This window comes from Salvelinus sp. IW2-2015, linkage group LG14, assembly GCF_002910315.2.
Source record: "Salvelinus sp. IW2-2015 linkage group LG14, ASM291031v2, whole genome shotgun sequence".
NCBI classification, from domain to species: Eukaryota; Metazoa; Chordata; class Actinopteri; order Salmoniformes; family Salmonidae; genus Salvelinus; species Salvelinus sp. IW2-2015.
The window spans coordinates 33,002,526-33,019,947 of NC_036854.1; the positions used below are offsets into that span (position 1 = coordinate 33,002,526).

The 17,422-nt window shown below is 42.5% G+C and overlaps 2 protein-coding genes across 2 annotated transcripts in view; one reads left to right on the top strand and one right to left on the bottom strand.

The window, feature by feature from the left end:
- The window catches only part of cntnap2a (contactin associated protein 2a), a 116,589-nt gene extending 113,391 nt beyond the window's left edge, over nucleotides 1–3,198 (bottom strand). Inside the window, 1 exon segment of the mRNA XM_070446807.1 lies at nucleotides 3,192–3,198. Coding sequence (XP_070302908.1) covers nucleotides 3,192–3,198 — 7 coding nt within the window.
- tpk1 (thiamin pyrophosphokinase 1) overlaps nucleotides 3,062–17,422 on the top strand; it is a 61,485-nt gene continuing 47,124 nt past the window's right edge. The window contains exons 1-5 of the mRNA XM_024000924.3: nucleotides 3,062–3,357; nucleotides 4,867–4,946; nucleotides 14,562–14,636; nucleotides 15,649–15,718; nucleotides 17,211–17,283. Coding sequence (XP_023856692.1) covers nucleotides 4,901–4,946; nucleotides 14,562–14,636; nucleotides 15,649–15,718; nucleotides 17,211–17,283 — 264 coding nt within the window. The 5' untranslated portion in view covers nucleotides 3,062–3,357; nucleotides 4,867–4,900. The remainder of the gene's footprint in view (nucleotides 3,358–4,866; nucleotides 4,947–14,561; nucleotides 14,637–15,648; nucleotides 15,719–17,210; nucleotides 17,284–17,422) is intronic.

Consider the following 17,422-nt stretch of genomic DNA (forward strand, 5'->3'; position numbering starts at 1 on the left):
GTGTGTGTGTGTGGTGTGTGTGTCGTGTGTGTGTGTGCGTGTGTGTGTGTGTGTGTGTGTGTGTGGTGTGTGTGTGTGTGTGTGTGTGTGTGTGTGTTGTGTGTGTGTGTTGTTGTGTGTGTGTGTGTGTGTGTGTGTGTGTGTGTGTGTGTGTTGTGTGTTGGTTTTGGAGGCATGGATTATGATTCACTGTTGCTGTGTGTGGCTCCTTTGGCTCCTAAGACTCCAACACCATCATGGAGTTTGCCGATGGCACGACGGTAAAGGCCTGAATACCTCCTATAGGAGGAGACCTGGCAGTGTGGTGCCAGGACAACAACCTCACCACAACGTCAGCAAGTCAACGGAGCTGATTGTGGACTACAAGAAACGTAGGGATGAGCACGCCCCCATTCACATCGACGGACTGTATTGGAGCGGGACGTATTGGAGCGGGCGAGAGCTTCAAGTTCTCCGGTGTCCACATCACTAAGGATCTACCATGATCCACACACACCAATACATTTGTGAAGAGGGCACGACAAAGTTCTTCCCTTTCAGGAGGCGAAAAGATTTGGCATGGGTCCCAGATCTTCACAAAAGTTTGAGAGCATCTTGACAGGCTGCATCACTGCTTGTTATGGCAACTGCTTGGCATCCCGACCGCAAGGAGCCACAGAGGTAGTGCGTAAGGCAGACATCACTGGGACGAGCTCCCTGCCATCTAGACCTCTATACCAGGCAGGGTGTGTAGAGGAAGGCCCTAAAAAATGGTCAACTCTCCAGCCACCCAAACATATACTGTTCGTCTGCTACTGCACTGCAATCAGTACCATGCACAAGTCTGAAGCAACAGGACCTTGAAACATCTTCTACCCCCAAGCCATAAAACTGCTACATAGTTAGTTAAATATAACCAAATAGCCAACCGGATTATCTGCATTGACCCTTTTGCATGAACTTTTTTGACTCCTCCATACGCTGCTGCTTATTTATTATCTGTCACTTTCTTCCTAGTTATAGAGTGCATTCGGAAAGTATTCAGAAACCCCTTGACTTTTCCCCCATTTTGTTACGTTACAACACTTAATCTAAAATTGATTAAATTGTGTTTTCTTCATCATCTACACCACAATACCGATTATGACAAAGCAAAAACAGTATTGTTAAATCTTTGCAAAATAAATACTGAAATATTTACATTTACTAATTATTCAGACCCTTTACTCAGTACTGTCACGTTCTGACCTTAGTTCCTTTGTTATGTCTTTATTTTAGTTTGGTCAGGGGTGAGTTGGGGTGGGCATTCTATGTTGTTTTTCTATGTTTTGTTCTGTATTTATATTTCTATGTGTTTGGCTTAGTATGGTTCTCAATCAGAGGCAGGTGTCAGTCCTGTCTCTGATTGGGAGCCATATTTAGGTAGCCTGTTTTCTATTGTGTTTTGTGGGTGATTGTTTCCTGTGTTAGTGTTTGCACCATACGGGACTGTTTCGGTTTTTCATTTATTCTCTTGTTTTTGTATTCATTCTCGATTAATGGTATTATGGATACGTACCACCGCTGCATTTTGGTCCTCCTCTCCTTCCACCAACGAAAGCCGTTACAAGTACTTTGTTAAAGCACCTTTGGCAGCGATTACATCTTGAGTCTTCTAGTCTTCTTGGGTATGACGCTACAAGCATGACACACCTGTATTTGGGGAGTTTCTCCAAATCTTCCTCTGCAGATCCTCTCAAGCTCTGTCAGGTTGAACTGGGGGGGCATCGCTGCACAGCTATTTTCTGGTCTCTCCAGAGATATTCAATCGGGTTCAAGTCCGGCTCTGGCTGGCCACTCAAGGACATTCAAAGACCTGTCCCAAAGCCACTCCTGCATGTATTGGCTGTGTGCTTAGGGTCGTTGTCCTGTTGGAAGGTGAACCTTCACCCCAGTCTGAGTCCTGAGCCGCTTTGGAGCAGGTTTTCATCAAGGATCACTCTTGTACTTTGCTTCGTTCATCTTTACATCGATCCTGACTAGTCTCTCAGTCCCTTCAGCTGAAACATCCCCACAGCATGATGCTGCCACCACCATGCTTCACCGTAGGGATGGTGCCAGGTTTTCTCCAGACGTGACGCTTGGCATTCAGGCCAAAGAGTTCAATCTTGGTTTCATCAGACCAGAGAATCTTGTTCTCATGGTCTGAGAGTCCTTTAGGCGCCTTTTAGCAAACTCCAAGTGGGCTTCATGTGCCTTTTACTGAGGAATGGCTTCCATCTGGCTACTCTATCATAAAGGCCTATTGATAGAGTGCTGCAAGAGAGGGTTGTCCTTCTGGAAGGTATTCCCCTCTCCACAGAGGAACTCTAGACCTCTGTCAGAGTGACCATCGGGTTCTTGGTAACCTCCCTGACCAAGGCCCTTTCACCCCTGATTACTCAGTTTGRCCGGGCGGCCAGCTCTAGGAAAAGTCATAGTGGTTCCAAACTTATTCCATTTAAGARTGATGGARGCCACTGTGTTSTTGGGGACCTTCAATGCTGCAGAATATGTTTGGTACCCTTCCCCAGATCTGTGCCTCTACACAATCATGTCTCGAAGCTCTACGGACAATTCCTTTGACCTCATGGTATGGTTTTTGCTCTGACATGCACTGTCATCTGTGGGACCTTATATAGACATGTGTGTGCCTTTCCAAATCATGTCCAATCAATTGAATTTTCCACAGGTGGACTCCAACCAAATTGTAGAAACGTCTCAAGGATGATCAATGGAAACAGGATGCACCTGAGCTCAATATCGAATCTCATAGCAAAGGGTCTGAATACTTATGTAAAAAAGGTATTTTCTGTTTTCCCTTTGGAATTATGGAGTATTGTGTGTAGATTGATGAGAACAATTTTTTATTTCATCCATTTTATAATAAGGCTCTAACGTAACAAAATGTGAAAAACGTCAAGCGTCTGAATACTTTCGGAATTCACTGTATGTACATACCTTAATTACCTCGTACTCCCTTGCACATCAACTCTGTACTGACATTATTATTACATGTTTTATTTTTCTATTATTTCTCCATTTTATTTTTCTCTACATTTTTCTCTAAGTATTTTGCTGTTAGTGAACAGCTGTTGTTTACGAAGCATGTTACAATTAAAATTTGATTGAGGCACAGATCTAGGATTCATTCTCAGTACTGGATAGATGGACCTATTACCTAAAAGTCATACCCGGCATATTTTTCTTATATTTTATATTGGTTCACCGATAGATGGCGSCATCACAGAGTCTATGGACCTTTTCCACCAGAGCAGGACGTCTTGCTRTCAGATCCGGAGCTGTTGTTGACTATATACAAATCCGACCAGGAACTCTTGCTGTTAGTTGCTTGACTCAGTGAGTATGAATTTACACCTAAAAAATACGACGTACATGATTGTTCTACCAAAATCACATAGCTAGATGTGTTGAGAATAAAACGTGATTGTAATGTGTTTGTGTATCTAAGCATGTGAGAGCAAACTCGGCATCTCTGTCCTTGCCGACCCCCGGTTTACCGAGGTAAAAGGAGTTAATATTGAATATTCGTTTTTTATTCTCAATCGGGAAGATGGACAAAAATCCACGGGTTTTTTGTTGTTGAAATGTATTTTTATTTATTTATTTKTATTACTTTTRTTACTTTCAATCTTCAATAGCTCTTACAGAAAGCGTGCCATGACTATGAAAATTATACTGTATATTCTGAATCAGGGAGGATAGAGAAATCATATTTTTTTTGTATTTGTTTTTTAAAATTGTGTTTGTTGATTATTTTACTCCCTACAGAATTCCTTCAGTATAATGGGAACCTGCTAACACTATCTGTTGTTGGAGCAAATCATTAAGGAGAGCTGAGCATTAAATATAAATAGGTCTAGTTGCCAGGCTGAAGTAGCAAGGACATGCACATTAAGAGAAGATGAGGCTATAGGCTATACTCTATACTCTAGGCTATACTCTCCCAGGCTATACTCTATACTCTAGGCTATACTCTCCCAGGCTATACTCTATTTTTGAAAGAGTACATTAACCAAGACCACACGTACATTTATGACAGCTGGACTTACTATGGTCAGCAGGATACAGGAAGAAAGATGGAAGCAAGATAACTGATGACTAACACGTAAAACATAAGTTTAGTTTAGTTTATTATTATTTTTTTTACAGGGACAGTACACATTAATCAACGTTTCAGTAAAAGTGCCGGTTTTAGCCAGCCGGCTAATTTTCAACCGCAGTCCCTGGGCAGGTTAAGCATGCAATGCATAGATTATTTTAGGACGTGAAAAGGGTTCTGTCATCGTTATAACCTAACCAAAAGCAAATATGAGCGTTAGTGGGCGTGAACAAGCAAGCTCTGAGAATGGAAAGATTAATGATGGAGAAAGGTCAAGGGAAGCTATTTTCATATAGAGGGGGGACTCTATACGTTATGCAAAGACAGAATCCTATAAAGCAGGACTCTGTAATATGGAGAATTTAGTCTCTTCCATGGAGACGGCTACCTGATCAAAAGTTCAGGTTGCAGAGTAGAGATTAAATTATTTTGCAACGCTCAGATAAGCAATCAGTGTTGGGGTCAGAGGTTGTTAGAATGTTGGGAAACCTGTTCCTTTAACTTATTCCTCCTAGAGTCTGCCCCTTGGCTTGGCAGGTATGGTATGTTGTTGACATGTAATTGGGAGGAATTGCCTCAATAGTGAGAGGTTGTGATAATGGTTTGTTACTTGTTTTCAAAGTGTTGGGTGTCAGATACTTTAGGCCATCGGCAATTATTTTGAAGGTTTGATYAACTTTGAAGAAAGAAAGAAATAAAGGAAGAAAGAATAGTATGGAGTGACTGTGTGTGTTTCTCTGTTCCAGTTGAGTACTTCTTTTGAAGAGACGGAACATCTGGATGATCATGGATGAATTCACTCCTTTAGACTGTCTGCTACCTACAGGTACTGTATTCTCTCTCCCTCTCTCTCTCTGACAGACACACTTAAAAAAAGATATATATATTTCACCTTTATTTAACCAGGTAGGCTAGTTGAGAAGAAGTTSTCATTTACAACTGCRACCTGGCCAAGATAAAGCAAAGAAGTTCGTCACATATACCAACACAGAGTTACACATGGAATAAACAAACATACYGTCAATAATACAGTAGAAAATAAGTATATATGCAGTGTGTGCAAATGAGGTGAGATAAKGGAGGTAAGGCAATAAATAGGCCATAGTGGTGAGGTAATTACGATATACCAATTAAACACTGGAGTAATAGATGTGCAGAAGATGAATGTGCAAGTAGAGATATTGGGGTGCAAAGGAGCAAAATAAATACAGTATGGGATAAGGTAGTGGATGGCTATTTACAGATGGGCTATGTACAGGTGCAATGATCTGTGAGCTGCTCTGACAGCTGGTGCTTGAAGTTAGTGAGGGAATATGAGTCTCCAGCTTCAGTGATTTTTGCAGTTCATTCCAGTCATTGCAGCAAGAGAGCTGGAAGGAAAGGCGGCCAAAGAGGAATTGGCTTTGGGGGTGACCAGTGAGATATACCTGCTGGAGCGCGTGCTACCGGTGTCTGCTATGGTAACAGTGAGCTGAGATAAGGCGGTGCTTTACCTAGCAAAGACTTGTAGATAACCTGGAGCCAGTGGGTTTGGTGACAAATATGAAGCGAGGCCAGCCAACGAGAGCATACAGGTCGCAGTGGTGGTAGTATATGGCTTTGTGAAAAACGGATGGCACTGTGATAGACTGCATCCAATTTGTTGAGTAGAGTGTTGGAGGCTATTTTGTAAATGACATCGCCGAAGTTGAGGATCGGTAGGATGGTCAGTTTTACGAGGGTATGTTTGCAGCATGAGTGAAGGATGCTTTGTTGTGAAATAGGAAGCCAATTCTAGATTTAATTTTGGATTGGAGATGCTTAATGTGGGTCTGGAAGGAGAGTTTACAGTCTAACCAGACACCTAGTATTTGTAGTTGTCCACATATTCTAAGTCAGAACCATCCAGAGTAGTGATGCTGGATGGGTGGGAGGTGCAGGCAGCAATCCTTTGAAGAGCATGCATTTAGTTTTGCTTGCATTTAAGAGCAGTTAGAGGCCACGGAAGGAGAGTTGTATGGCATTGAAGCTCGTCCCAAGAAGGCCAGAAGTATACAGAATGGTGTCACTGCGTAGAGGGATTCAGAGAATCACCAGAGCAAGAACGACATCATTGATGTATACAGAGAAGAGACTCGGCCCGAGAATTTAACCCTGTGGCACCCCCATAGAGACTGCTAGAGCGCGGACAACAGCCCTCCGATTTGACACACTGAACTCTATCTGAGAAGTAGTTGGTGAACCAAGTATGCAGTCATTTGAGAAACCAAGGCTGTTGAGTCTGCCGATAAGAATGTGTGATTGACAGAGTTGAAAGCCTTGGCCAGGTCAATGAATACAGCTGCACAGTAATGCCTCTTTATCAATGGCGGTTATGATATCGTTTACAACCTTGAGCGTGGCTGAGGTGCACCCATGACCAACTCTAACCAGATTGCATAGCGGAGAAGGTACGGTGGGATTCGAAATGGTTGGTAATCTGTTTGTTAACTTGGCTTTCGAAGACCTTAGAAATGCAGGTAGGATAGATATAGGTCTGTAGCAGTTTGGTCTAGAGTGTCTCCCCTTTGAAGAGGTGGATGACCGCGGCAGCTTTCCAATCTTTGGGGATCTCAGACGATAATTTCGGCAGATAATTTTAGAAAGAGAGTCCAGATTGTCTAGCCGGCTGATTTGTAGGAGTCCAGATTTTGTAGCTCTTTCAGAACATCAGCTATCTGGATTGGGTGAAGGAGATATGGTGGGGCTTGGCTAGTTGCTGTGGGGGTGCAGGGCAGTGACCGGGGTAGGGGTAGCCAGGTGGAAAGCATGGCCAGCCGTAGAAAAATGCTTATGAAATTCTCAATTATCGTGGATTATATCGGTGTGACAGTGTTTCCTACCCTGAGTGCAGTGGCAGCTAGCCTTAGCTTTCCTAACTGCCTGTGTATTTTGGTTCCTAACTCTTCCTGAAAAGTTGCATATCACGGTGGCTATTTGATGCTAATGCTGTACGCCACAGGATGTTTTTGTGCTGGTAAAGGGCAGTCAGGTCTGGAGTGAACACAGGCACATACCGGAGTTTTTCACTGCATAATGCAGTCATTCAGTTTTTCCTCTTAGTTGTGGGCTATGTTGGGCATCATGCATTSAAGTAGCCTATCTAAACAATTCAGTGATTTGACCTGCAGATATATTGTAGTAGATAACATAGAAAACGAACTCCTAAGACAATTCACAGTAGCCAAACTATTGTCCCTATTACAGTAAGTGGGACTGAGTGTCTGAGTTGTTTAAACACCTCCAGCCCCTAGAGTTTTCCTGGGCTTTTACAGAGAGCAGAGCTCAAGTCAAAACAAGAGACACGCATCTATTAACATTGTCTGGAATAACTCTGACTTTAAGGGTCCTGCACTAAACAGAGGGCTGAAATATCGCTGCTTTATTCCCCCTGTAGTTTACACACATACACACATTCTGTCCTTCCTTATCCCACTCTCTTTCTGTCTTGGTTTTGAAATTCAGAAGAGGGAGGAAAAGAGGGGCGATGAATTCATGAGACACTCCTAAATCACTGTTATCTACTGTTAATACACTGCCTAGATGTGGGCGCGCGCGTGTGTGTTTACGCGCACTCGCTGTGCAAGTGAGTGCAGGCAAATTTGTTCTGAAACAGGCTTTTCATTCTGCTATATGGCTCTATATCAGTGATGTTCAATTTCGGAAAGGACCATATCTGATAATTTTTTTTATTGAAGACATAATACCATTTTCCAGACATCTGAGTGTGTTGGACATGTTGTTTGTGCTTGTAGAGAAAACTCACAGGTTTTGTATTATCTCTTCTCCCCTCTCTCACTTTCTTGATCTCCCCCTCACCATTTCTCCGTTCCACTCATGAGTCAGACTCTTCTAACATAAGACTAGCTTAGTCCTGAGTGATTCATCGAAATGCTGGTTATTTTTATTTTTTTAAACATCTAATTGACCTATCTAGGTTCAATTATTTGAATTCCATTTTGTTTGTTATTTTTCTTCTGTGAACCCAATGTGCACATCGCAGTTTCTCCAGAGATAAATCAGATCCAGACTGAACTTTGCAATGTAGTAGGGAGTTGTAGTTTCCAACTGGCCAATATTCTACCATAATCCATTGCACATCTACTTGTCCACTCTGTGTTTCTTTTACGTCTGCTACAGAAGAGGAAAGAATGCGTGATGGTGAGGCGATATAGAGAGMAGAGCTGTTGCTTTGCAAGTTRTCTCTACCTGAAAATACGTTATCTAAGTGACTCATGGTTGGTATTCAGCAGTCATAAAAATGCCTTATTGATTTTGAAGAACTACAAAACAGTGATTTTTTTCAGACAGCATAGGCGGCAGCTCTATAGAGATGAGGACTTGGAATTAAATAATAAAGTCATCAAATTAAACAAATGTAAAATACACAACTGAAATATTTTATTAAAGTCAAATAATGTGAATAAATTGTTAATAATTGATAAGCAGTAATGGGCAGTCACTACCATCGTGGGACTTTTATTAATTAAAAATAATCGAAATCAAAAAACTTTTTTAGTAATCTAACSGAAGCAGACCTAAAAAAAACACTAATCGCTCAGCACTAGACTAGCGCTACATATTTATTACACGTAGGTATTCCATGGGGTGTATTAGGATCATATTATGAGTCCAGCATGCTAATTTATTAGGAGAATGTTCCATTGAATTTTAATGAACACAAATTCCCTTAGCACAGTCATTTGGGTTATATGATAATGTGTAAGTGACAGACGGCTATCTGCAATAAGACACTAAATGAGAGTTGATGAAAACAGCTTGGCTCTCTTGCTGTCAACAGATCCTCATTAAGAGGAGACATCAAAGTGTATAGACTGTCAGACTCGATTGACAGATAACTGACAGAGAGAGAGAGGGACTTCCTCAACCATAGTAGCTGACTATTGTTGTACCAGCGCCCATTTAAGTCCTTGAAATAACTATTCCAACTTTTTCAAAGTGTTTGAAAAATATATAAAAACACAGAACATAACAGTGCGTACGACTGAAAAAACAGCAACAACTGTCGGCAGTACCAAAACTTCAACGGTCATTGAAAACATCCTCTCAACAGAAAGTACAAGTTTCCTTTGTTAAAATGATGGTAGTTCTTGAAATGACATTAGTCAAGAGATGTTAGTGTAATAAAACTGCAAGGTATTTAAAAGCCTGTCACCAATAGACACCAATACATTACCTCCCAAAACAGTCTTTCATGGTCCACTCCCCATTGGTAAAGATGGCACCCAGTTGGTTGACTAGGCATATACACACATACACTACATGACCAAAGTATGTGGGCGGCTGCTCGTTGAACATCTCCTTCCAAAATCATGGGCATTAATATGGAGTCGGTCCCCCCTTTTGCTGCTATAACAACCTCCACTCTTCTGGGAAGGCTTTGCACTAGATGTATGAACATTGCTGCAGGAACTTGCTTCCATTCAGCCTAAAGAGCATTAGTGAGGTCGGGCACTGATGTTGGGTGATCAGGCCTGGCTCGCAGTGGGCGTTCCAATTCATCACAATGTGTTCGATGGGGTTGAGGTCAGGGCTTGTGCAGACCAGTCAAGTTCTTCCACACCGATCTCGACAAACTATTTCTGTATGGACCTCGCTTTGTGCACAGGGGCATTGCAATGCTGAAACAGGAAAGGACCGTCTCCAAACTGTTGCCACAAAGTTGGAAGCACAGAATCATCTASAATGTCATTGTATGCTGTAACGTTAAGATTTCCCTTCACTGGAACTAAGAGGTCAAGCCCAAACCATGAAAACCAGCCCCAGACCATTATTCCTCCTCCACCAAACTTTACAGTTGGCACTATGCATTAGGGCAGGTACCGTTCTCCTGGCAACCGCCAAACGCAGATTCGTCCATCTGCCAGATGGTGAAGCGTGATTCATCACTCCAGAAAACGCGTTTCCACTGCTCCAGAGTCCAATGGCGGTGAGCTTTACACCACTCTAGTTGACGCTTGCCATTGCACATGGTGATCTTAGGCTTGTGTGCAGCTGCTCTGCCATGGAAACACATTTAATGAAGCTCCTGATTAACAGTTCTTGTGCTGACGTTGCTTCCAGAGGCAGTTTGGAACTCGGAAGTGAGTGTTGCAACCGAGTACAGACTATTTTTACGCGCCACGCGCTTCAGCACTCTGCAGTCCCATTCTGTGAGCTTGTGTGGCCAACCACTTCACGGCTGAACCGTTGTTGCTCCTAGACGTTTCAACTTCACAATAATAGCACTTACAGTTGACCGGGGCAGCTCTAGCAGGACAGAAATTTGACGAACTGACTTGTTGGGAAGGTGGCATCCTATGACAGATCCACGTTGAAAGTCACTGAGCTCTTCAGTAAGCCATTGTACTGCCAATATTTGTCTATGGAGATTGCATGGCTGTGTCAGCATTGGATGTGGCATTGGGTGTGGCTGAAATASCCAAATCCACTAATTTGAAGGGGTGTCCACATACTTTTGTACATGTAGTGTATAAATACAAAGTTGTATCCTCACCTTTCGCCAGGCTTTGTATCTGATCTCCTCACCACCGAGAATGTAAAAATCTCTAACTGCCTCCTATGAAAACGGAGAAAGCATCATTAGTATAGTAACAGATTTGTTATAACGCATCAGCACAAAAGATTGATGAGTTAGTAATACAAATTATGTTATGATGAATATGGAGTTGTTTTAAAGGTATTACAAATGTTCAATTTACAGATAGCTAATTTTTTCTGGCCAGTCTTGTTCCCAGTGCAGTAGACCTCCTTAGTCTTGTTGCCAGAGCAGACGACACTGGTGGTCTTGTTGCCTTGGCAGTAGTCACCGATCTTCTTGTTGCCAGGGCAGTAGACACTGGTCTACTGAGAGAAGTGCCATGGCGCCCGCAGTGCAATTTAGAAGTAGCCCACCAATACATTTTCACCCACGACATSGTTTTCAGCGTAGCCTAATTTCGTCTGAAAACCACGAACTTGGCAACACTGCACATAAGAGTACTGTATAGCAAGATGGCTGCGTCCCATGAGAGATGAAAACTTGGGGCGCCTCTCGACACCTAGGTCAGGGGAGAACTGCAAGTCCGCTGGAGCGAAACATACAGTACGTCTCTCTATCTTGCAGGGTAAGYGTGGTTCCCAAACTTGAAGGCTAAAACCGTGAGGGTTCCCGGTGGACAGACAAGTCACACAGACAACTAAGACAAACCCTCAGTGCCGCAATACAGTACTGGTCAACCAAACCGAGTATCTCCCAGGTTGGTACACTGTCACAAGTAATCAAAACAAGGACAAAACCCAAACGAGATGGCACAAGCCAAACCGAGTGGGGGGACAGCATAGCACCCAGATGGAGAGGCTAGCTTCTCCAAGCTATTGAATAGCAGCGGGTATACTTCTGCGCTTCTACACTACATAGAGCTCTTACCAAGCAAATCCTCTTCTTCTTAAGTTTCTATCGGCGGATTGCAACCAACTGACAGGTGCATACACGGCCACCTACTATACTAGAGTGCAAGGCCAGTCACGACCTRTCTTATAACAGGGGTTCCCAGATGTTTTCACTAGGGGCCCCCCTTTTAGCATTGGGGAATATCCCGCGCGCCACGTCTATTTCTATGAGCAGAAGCACTGTTCATGACACAAACTGTTCACATCCCTCTTGTTGGTGGAGAGAATTTTGCAGATGTCAAGCTTATTTCCAGCAATTTTACAATTTTAAAGCACATTTTCTTGTAATTCTGTACATGTTTTCATGTCTAATGTGTATTCATGTGATATTTGAGTGACAAAAAAATTACAACAATATCTGCTAAAAAAACGAAATAACAGTTTGGGAACCACTAAAAAAACGCCCCACAGTTTGGGAACCACTGATCTATACCACTAACTCTGAATTTCTAATAAAAAATAAAAAAAATCCTACAAACCTCACTACTCCCATCACTCCCACCCAAAATACCACCCACTCCCCATTCCAGTGCAACCTCTGACCCTGTCAAACTTCTCCCTTTGTTCCCTTTGTTCAACCGTTTCCTCTGTCATACAGCCATTACTCATTCCAGTACCATGTTTCCCTATCAATKTCAAAGAGGAATTCAATYCCATATGCCCTATTCTCATCCTAGATAACATAACTTCCTCCCTTCTGCTCCCATTATATGACACTATCCTGCGTTCAGATTTCCTTGTAAGAAAATCCTCTCTGGAATGAGCCGAGAAAAGGAAGAGGTGGACTTCTTCTTCTGTGGTTTTTATATGGCAGTTGGCAACCAACTTTAAGGTACCGCCACTAACTGRACTGGAGTGTGGRCCAGAGAAAGTGAAAGTCTAAATCCTACCCAATATTCTCATCTCCCTAAGGAAACGAAGTACATAATAAAATACTACATCCCTTGAAGATTTCCCCAGCAGTTCACTTAATCCTTGCTCTTTGACCCCACTCTTCAAATCTAATAACAATCACTCGCTTTCCCTCCCATATTTCTGGCACTGAAATAGAACGTGTTCCACTGTCTCCATCTCCTCCTGACAATGATCACACCTCCCAGTCGGATGTTTCCCCACCAATTTCAATGTACTATTGAGCCTTGTGTGTCCCAGTCTCATCCTTGTGATGACACTTTCCTCCCTTCTCTCTCGGCCTGAGGACCTCCCTGCCCCCACCTTTTCCTGGATCTTATACAGGTGTCTTCCCTTTCCCTCCCTTTTCCACAAATCTTGCCATTTGTTTTTAACCCCTGTTTTTATTAACCCCTTGGCTTCTACTTCACTGATTTAACAGTTCTATCACAACATTAAGATGTTTAAGAGGAGGATTTTTATTTATTTAATCAATTTTAGAATAAGACTGTAACCTAACAAAATGTGGAAAAATACTGGTCTGAATACTTTCCGAAGGCACTATATATAGTATTTTCAACGCCATTCTATATCTGCCTCTCACTTCATTCCTGACAAGCAAYGCATCATATTCAATATTTTCTTTCCTTTGACAACTACTCTGACACTAATATGGTCTGCCCATGTCATTCAAGTGTCAAACCAGACACCCAGGAACCTAAACACCTTTCTCTCCTGATTCCTTCCATACAGCTTCAAGTACATTTCCTCCCCAACCTTCCTTCTAGAAAAATACACAGTCTGTGTTTTCTCAATTGAGAACTTGAAGCCCCACCTGAGGGACCACTGCTCAACTTCACTAATCGCTTCATGAACTCTTCTGGCTGTATGGATAATATTTCTCCCTCTCTTCYACAGTGCCCCATCATCYGCAAACAATGACATCCCAATATCAGATCTCAACTGGGAGAATACATTGTCAGTGATAATGCAGAATAACAAAGGACTAATGACACTTCCCTGGGGGGTACCATTATCTACCTCATAGCTTTCTGACATAAAGCTTTCCACCCTCACTTGTATTGATCGCCCAAAAATGTAATCCTTTATCCAGTTATAAGCCCTTCCTCCAACCCCCATGATATTCAGCTTGATAAGTAGGCCTGCCTTCCACATCATATCATCGGCCAACTCTACATTGAAGAAAACGGCTACCACCACCTCCTTATTTATCTGTCCTAATGATCCTCCTTACTACTACTTGTGCTTGTTTATACTGTATCAGGTGCTGGTAATTATGAGACCTTTTCATCATTCTGAAAGCCCTGTTCGTACACGTCACTGCTTCTCTACAGTCTTTAGTCCACTACGGACCCAAACCCGGGTCTGTAGTGACGCCTCTAACACTGCGAATCAGTGCCTCATACCGCTGCACTACTCGGGAGGCCCTCGAATGTAGGCATTTTTTTAGAGAATGCTAGCTAACTAGCTACCGGTGGTTTGTACTAGTTATATAGCCATGCACATCGTAGTCAAAATTGTGCACTATTGCCACCTGCTGGAGTGCAGTGCAACGGAGTCTACTGCATATTGTGATACCTCTTGATGTACTGTGAGTCATTATGGAAGGAGAAGGGGAAAGGGGATACCTAGTCAGTTGCACAACTGATTGCATTCAACCAAAATGAGCTGTCTGATGCAAGCATTTGATATCTCTAAAACATTTAAATGATTTCATTCTCTTGTTGTAAAATGGAGCCCAAAAGGCAAATAGTTCTGACTTTCATCMCACACCCAACTGTAGGTAATGTTCAACCTCGTTTCTGTTTCATCTCCTAACCAAAGCGAATTTTGATTCCTCTCTGGCTCATCCTCATTGTGGTTAAAACTATTAAAACAACAAGAACACTTTGAGTGTTAAAGTAGAATTTGATTTCTCTCAGAGCTGTTGTGGAAGGAAGAGCAGTTTATGGCCTTACAGCCTTACAGTACCTTTCTGAAGTAAACCTTCATTTCTGTTTCAGAATAGATCTGGTATTGTGTAACAAATGCAAGTAATTATCTCCCTGCCTCCCTACAGGCACACAGAAAATATGTCTGATCATTCTCAACCAGCCTTTGGAAAAAGACTGTCTTCACACACTCTGGAGTAAAGGTATCCATCTTGTAGCTTTTATATTCATTAGTGTTGGACACCAACATTGATCATTCATATGATACCAATAATATAGTTATTTCTTTCCTCTTAGCTTACACTATTGTGAAATAAAGCATACATGTCMGTTGCACAAAACTCTTTCTCAGACCTTCTGCAGGCTATCAAGTCAGCATACTGATGGCCCTGCTGATGGTCCATCAGAGGTGGATGATTTGAGATTGGTTGGCTTCCAGAATATTCACACCTGGCCGTTTGGCCAATTAGCAGTTGTCTGGACTCAGCAGAGCTGTGGGGGTGAATACTGAAGTGTACATTTACACCTATTGGTATCTTGATATTTCTTGGTATCTTTCCACATCAGTGCTCATCACTACTAATAATCAAATTCTAAAATGTATTCTTTAGTGTAAAGTTAAAACAGCATTGTTATGTCTGTACTCATATGGTATTGGCTGTCTCTAAGCCAACCCTCCTCTTGGAGTGCTACAGGCTGTTTCTCCAGCTCACATCTTTTTGTTGGGGGTTTTGAATCTCTGCTTGAGAGTGGGAAAGTTCCTATAGAAAAGGGCACTACATTCCTTATCACGGTGTGTTTGCTAGTACACACACTCTTGTGACACACGTGTGTTTAAAACAGAATATCTCTCTCTGCTGAATGCATTGGTTATTTTAAACAAGGTGCTTAGAGAATGCTTCTATTGCTCMCATGCAGTCTTTCCCCATGACACAAAAACAGACTCCTTAAAGTCACAGGTTCAATTTGAATAACATTAATAAATTGTGAAATTTGCAAACGGAATGCTTCAAATTCCCCAAAATACGAATAACATTAAAAGTTGGACCTGGGGACCGCATATTTTGTTTTTGGGTAAAATTAGAAAGGAGTTTTTTATTACTATTGTTACACATGCATTATGTTTGGGAGAAATAGGAAATAAAAACAGGCATATACATCTCAGCAAGATTCGTCCACCTCTTTCAGCTAAGCAAGGTCTCTCTCTCTCTGTAGCTCTCCTGCGGGCGTGTGCAGATGGTGCGGCCAACCACCTGTATGACATCACCACTGGACAACAAGACAGGTACAAGTAGCCACTGTGTGTGTGTTTGAATATTTCTCTCCTTCCTAAAGGACAGATTGTGTGCAAACCTGTCATCAAGGCAAAGGGTGGCTATTTTGAAGAATCTCAAATATTTGATTTGATTTGTTTAACAATTTTTTTGGTTAATACATGATTCCATATTTGTTATTTCATAGTTTTGATGTCTTCACTATTATTCTACAATGTAGAAAATAGTAAAAATAAAGAAAAACCCTGGAATGAGTAGGTGTGTCCAAACTTTTGACTGGTACTGTATATATATATTTTTATATACACAGCATGACCAAAAGTATGTGGACACCTGCTCGTTGAACATCTCATTCCAAATCATKGGCATTAATATGGAGTTGGTCCCCCCTTTTCTGCTATAACAGCCTCCACTCTTCTGGGAAGGCTTTCCACTTGATGTTGGAACATTGCTGCGGGGACTTGCTTCCATTCAGCCACGCGCATTAGTGAGGTCGGGCACTGATGTTGGCCGATTAGGCCTTGCTCACAGTCGGCGTTCCAATTCATCCCAAAGGTGTTCGATGGGGTTTAGGTCAGGGCTCTGTGCAGGCCAGTCAAGTTCTTCCACACCGATCTCGACAAACCATTTCTGTATGGACCTAGCTTTGTGCACAAGGGCATTGTCATGCTGAAACAGGAAAGGTCCTTCCCAAAACTGTTGCCACGAAGTTGGAAGCACAGAATCGTCTAGAATGTCATTGTATGCTGTAGCGTTAAGATTTCCCTTCACTAGAACTGAGGCCTACCCCGAACCATGAAAAACAGCCCCAGACCATTATTCCTCCTCCACCAAACTTTACAGTTGGCACTATGCATTCGGGCAGATAGCCCTCTCCTGGAATCTGCCAAACCCAGATTTGTCTGTCGGACTTCCAGATGGTGAAACGTGATTCATCACTCCAGAGAACACGTTTCCTCTGCTCCAGAGTCCAATGGCGGCGAGCTATACACCACTCCAGCCACGCTTGGCTGCTCGGCCATGGAAACCCATTTCATGAAGCTCCCGATGAACAATTCTTGTGCTGACGTTGCTTCCAGAGGCAGTTTGGAACTCAGTAGAGAGTGTTGCAACCGAAGACAGACAATTTTTACGCGCTACTGACTTCAGCACTTGGAGGTCCTGTTCTGTGAGCTTTTGTGGCTTACCACTTTGCGGCTGAGCCGTTGTTGCTCCTAGACGTTACTTCACAATAACATCACTTATAGTTGACCGGGGCAGCTCTAGCAGGGCAGAAATTTGACGAACTGACTTGTTGGAAAGGTGGCAGCTATGGAGATTGCATGGCTCTGTGCTCGATTTAATACACCTGTCAGCAACGGGTGTGGCTGAAATAGCCGAAACCACAAATTTGAAGGGTTGTCCACATACTTTTCTGTATATATATACGGACCCCCATATTTCCCAAACTGACATTTTCCCAAATCCTCTTTCTCTCTTTATTTTTCTTGTTCTCTCATCTAGTTTTCTTCCAGACTACATCAGTGGGGACTTTGATTCTATTACTGCAGAGGTCAAAGCTTTCTACACAGAGAAGGTGACACACACACACACACACACACACACACACACACACACACCACACACCGACAACAGCACACACAGCACACACACAACACACACAGTGTACGATTGTGGTTCAGAGCCCAGGGTACATAAGTGTTTACTGTTTGAAA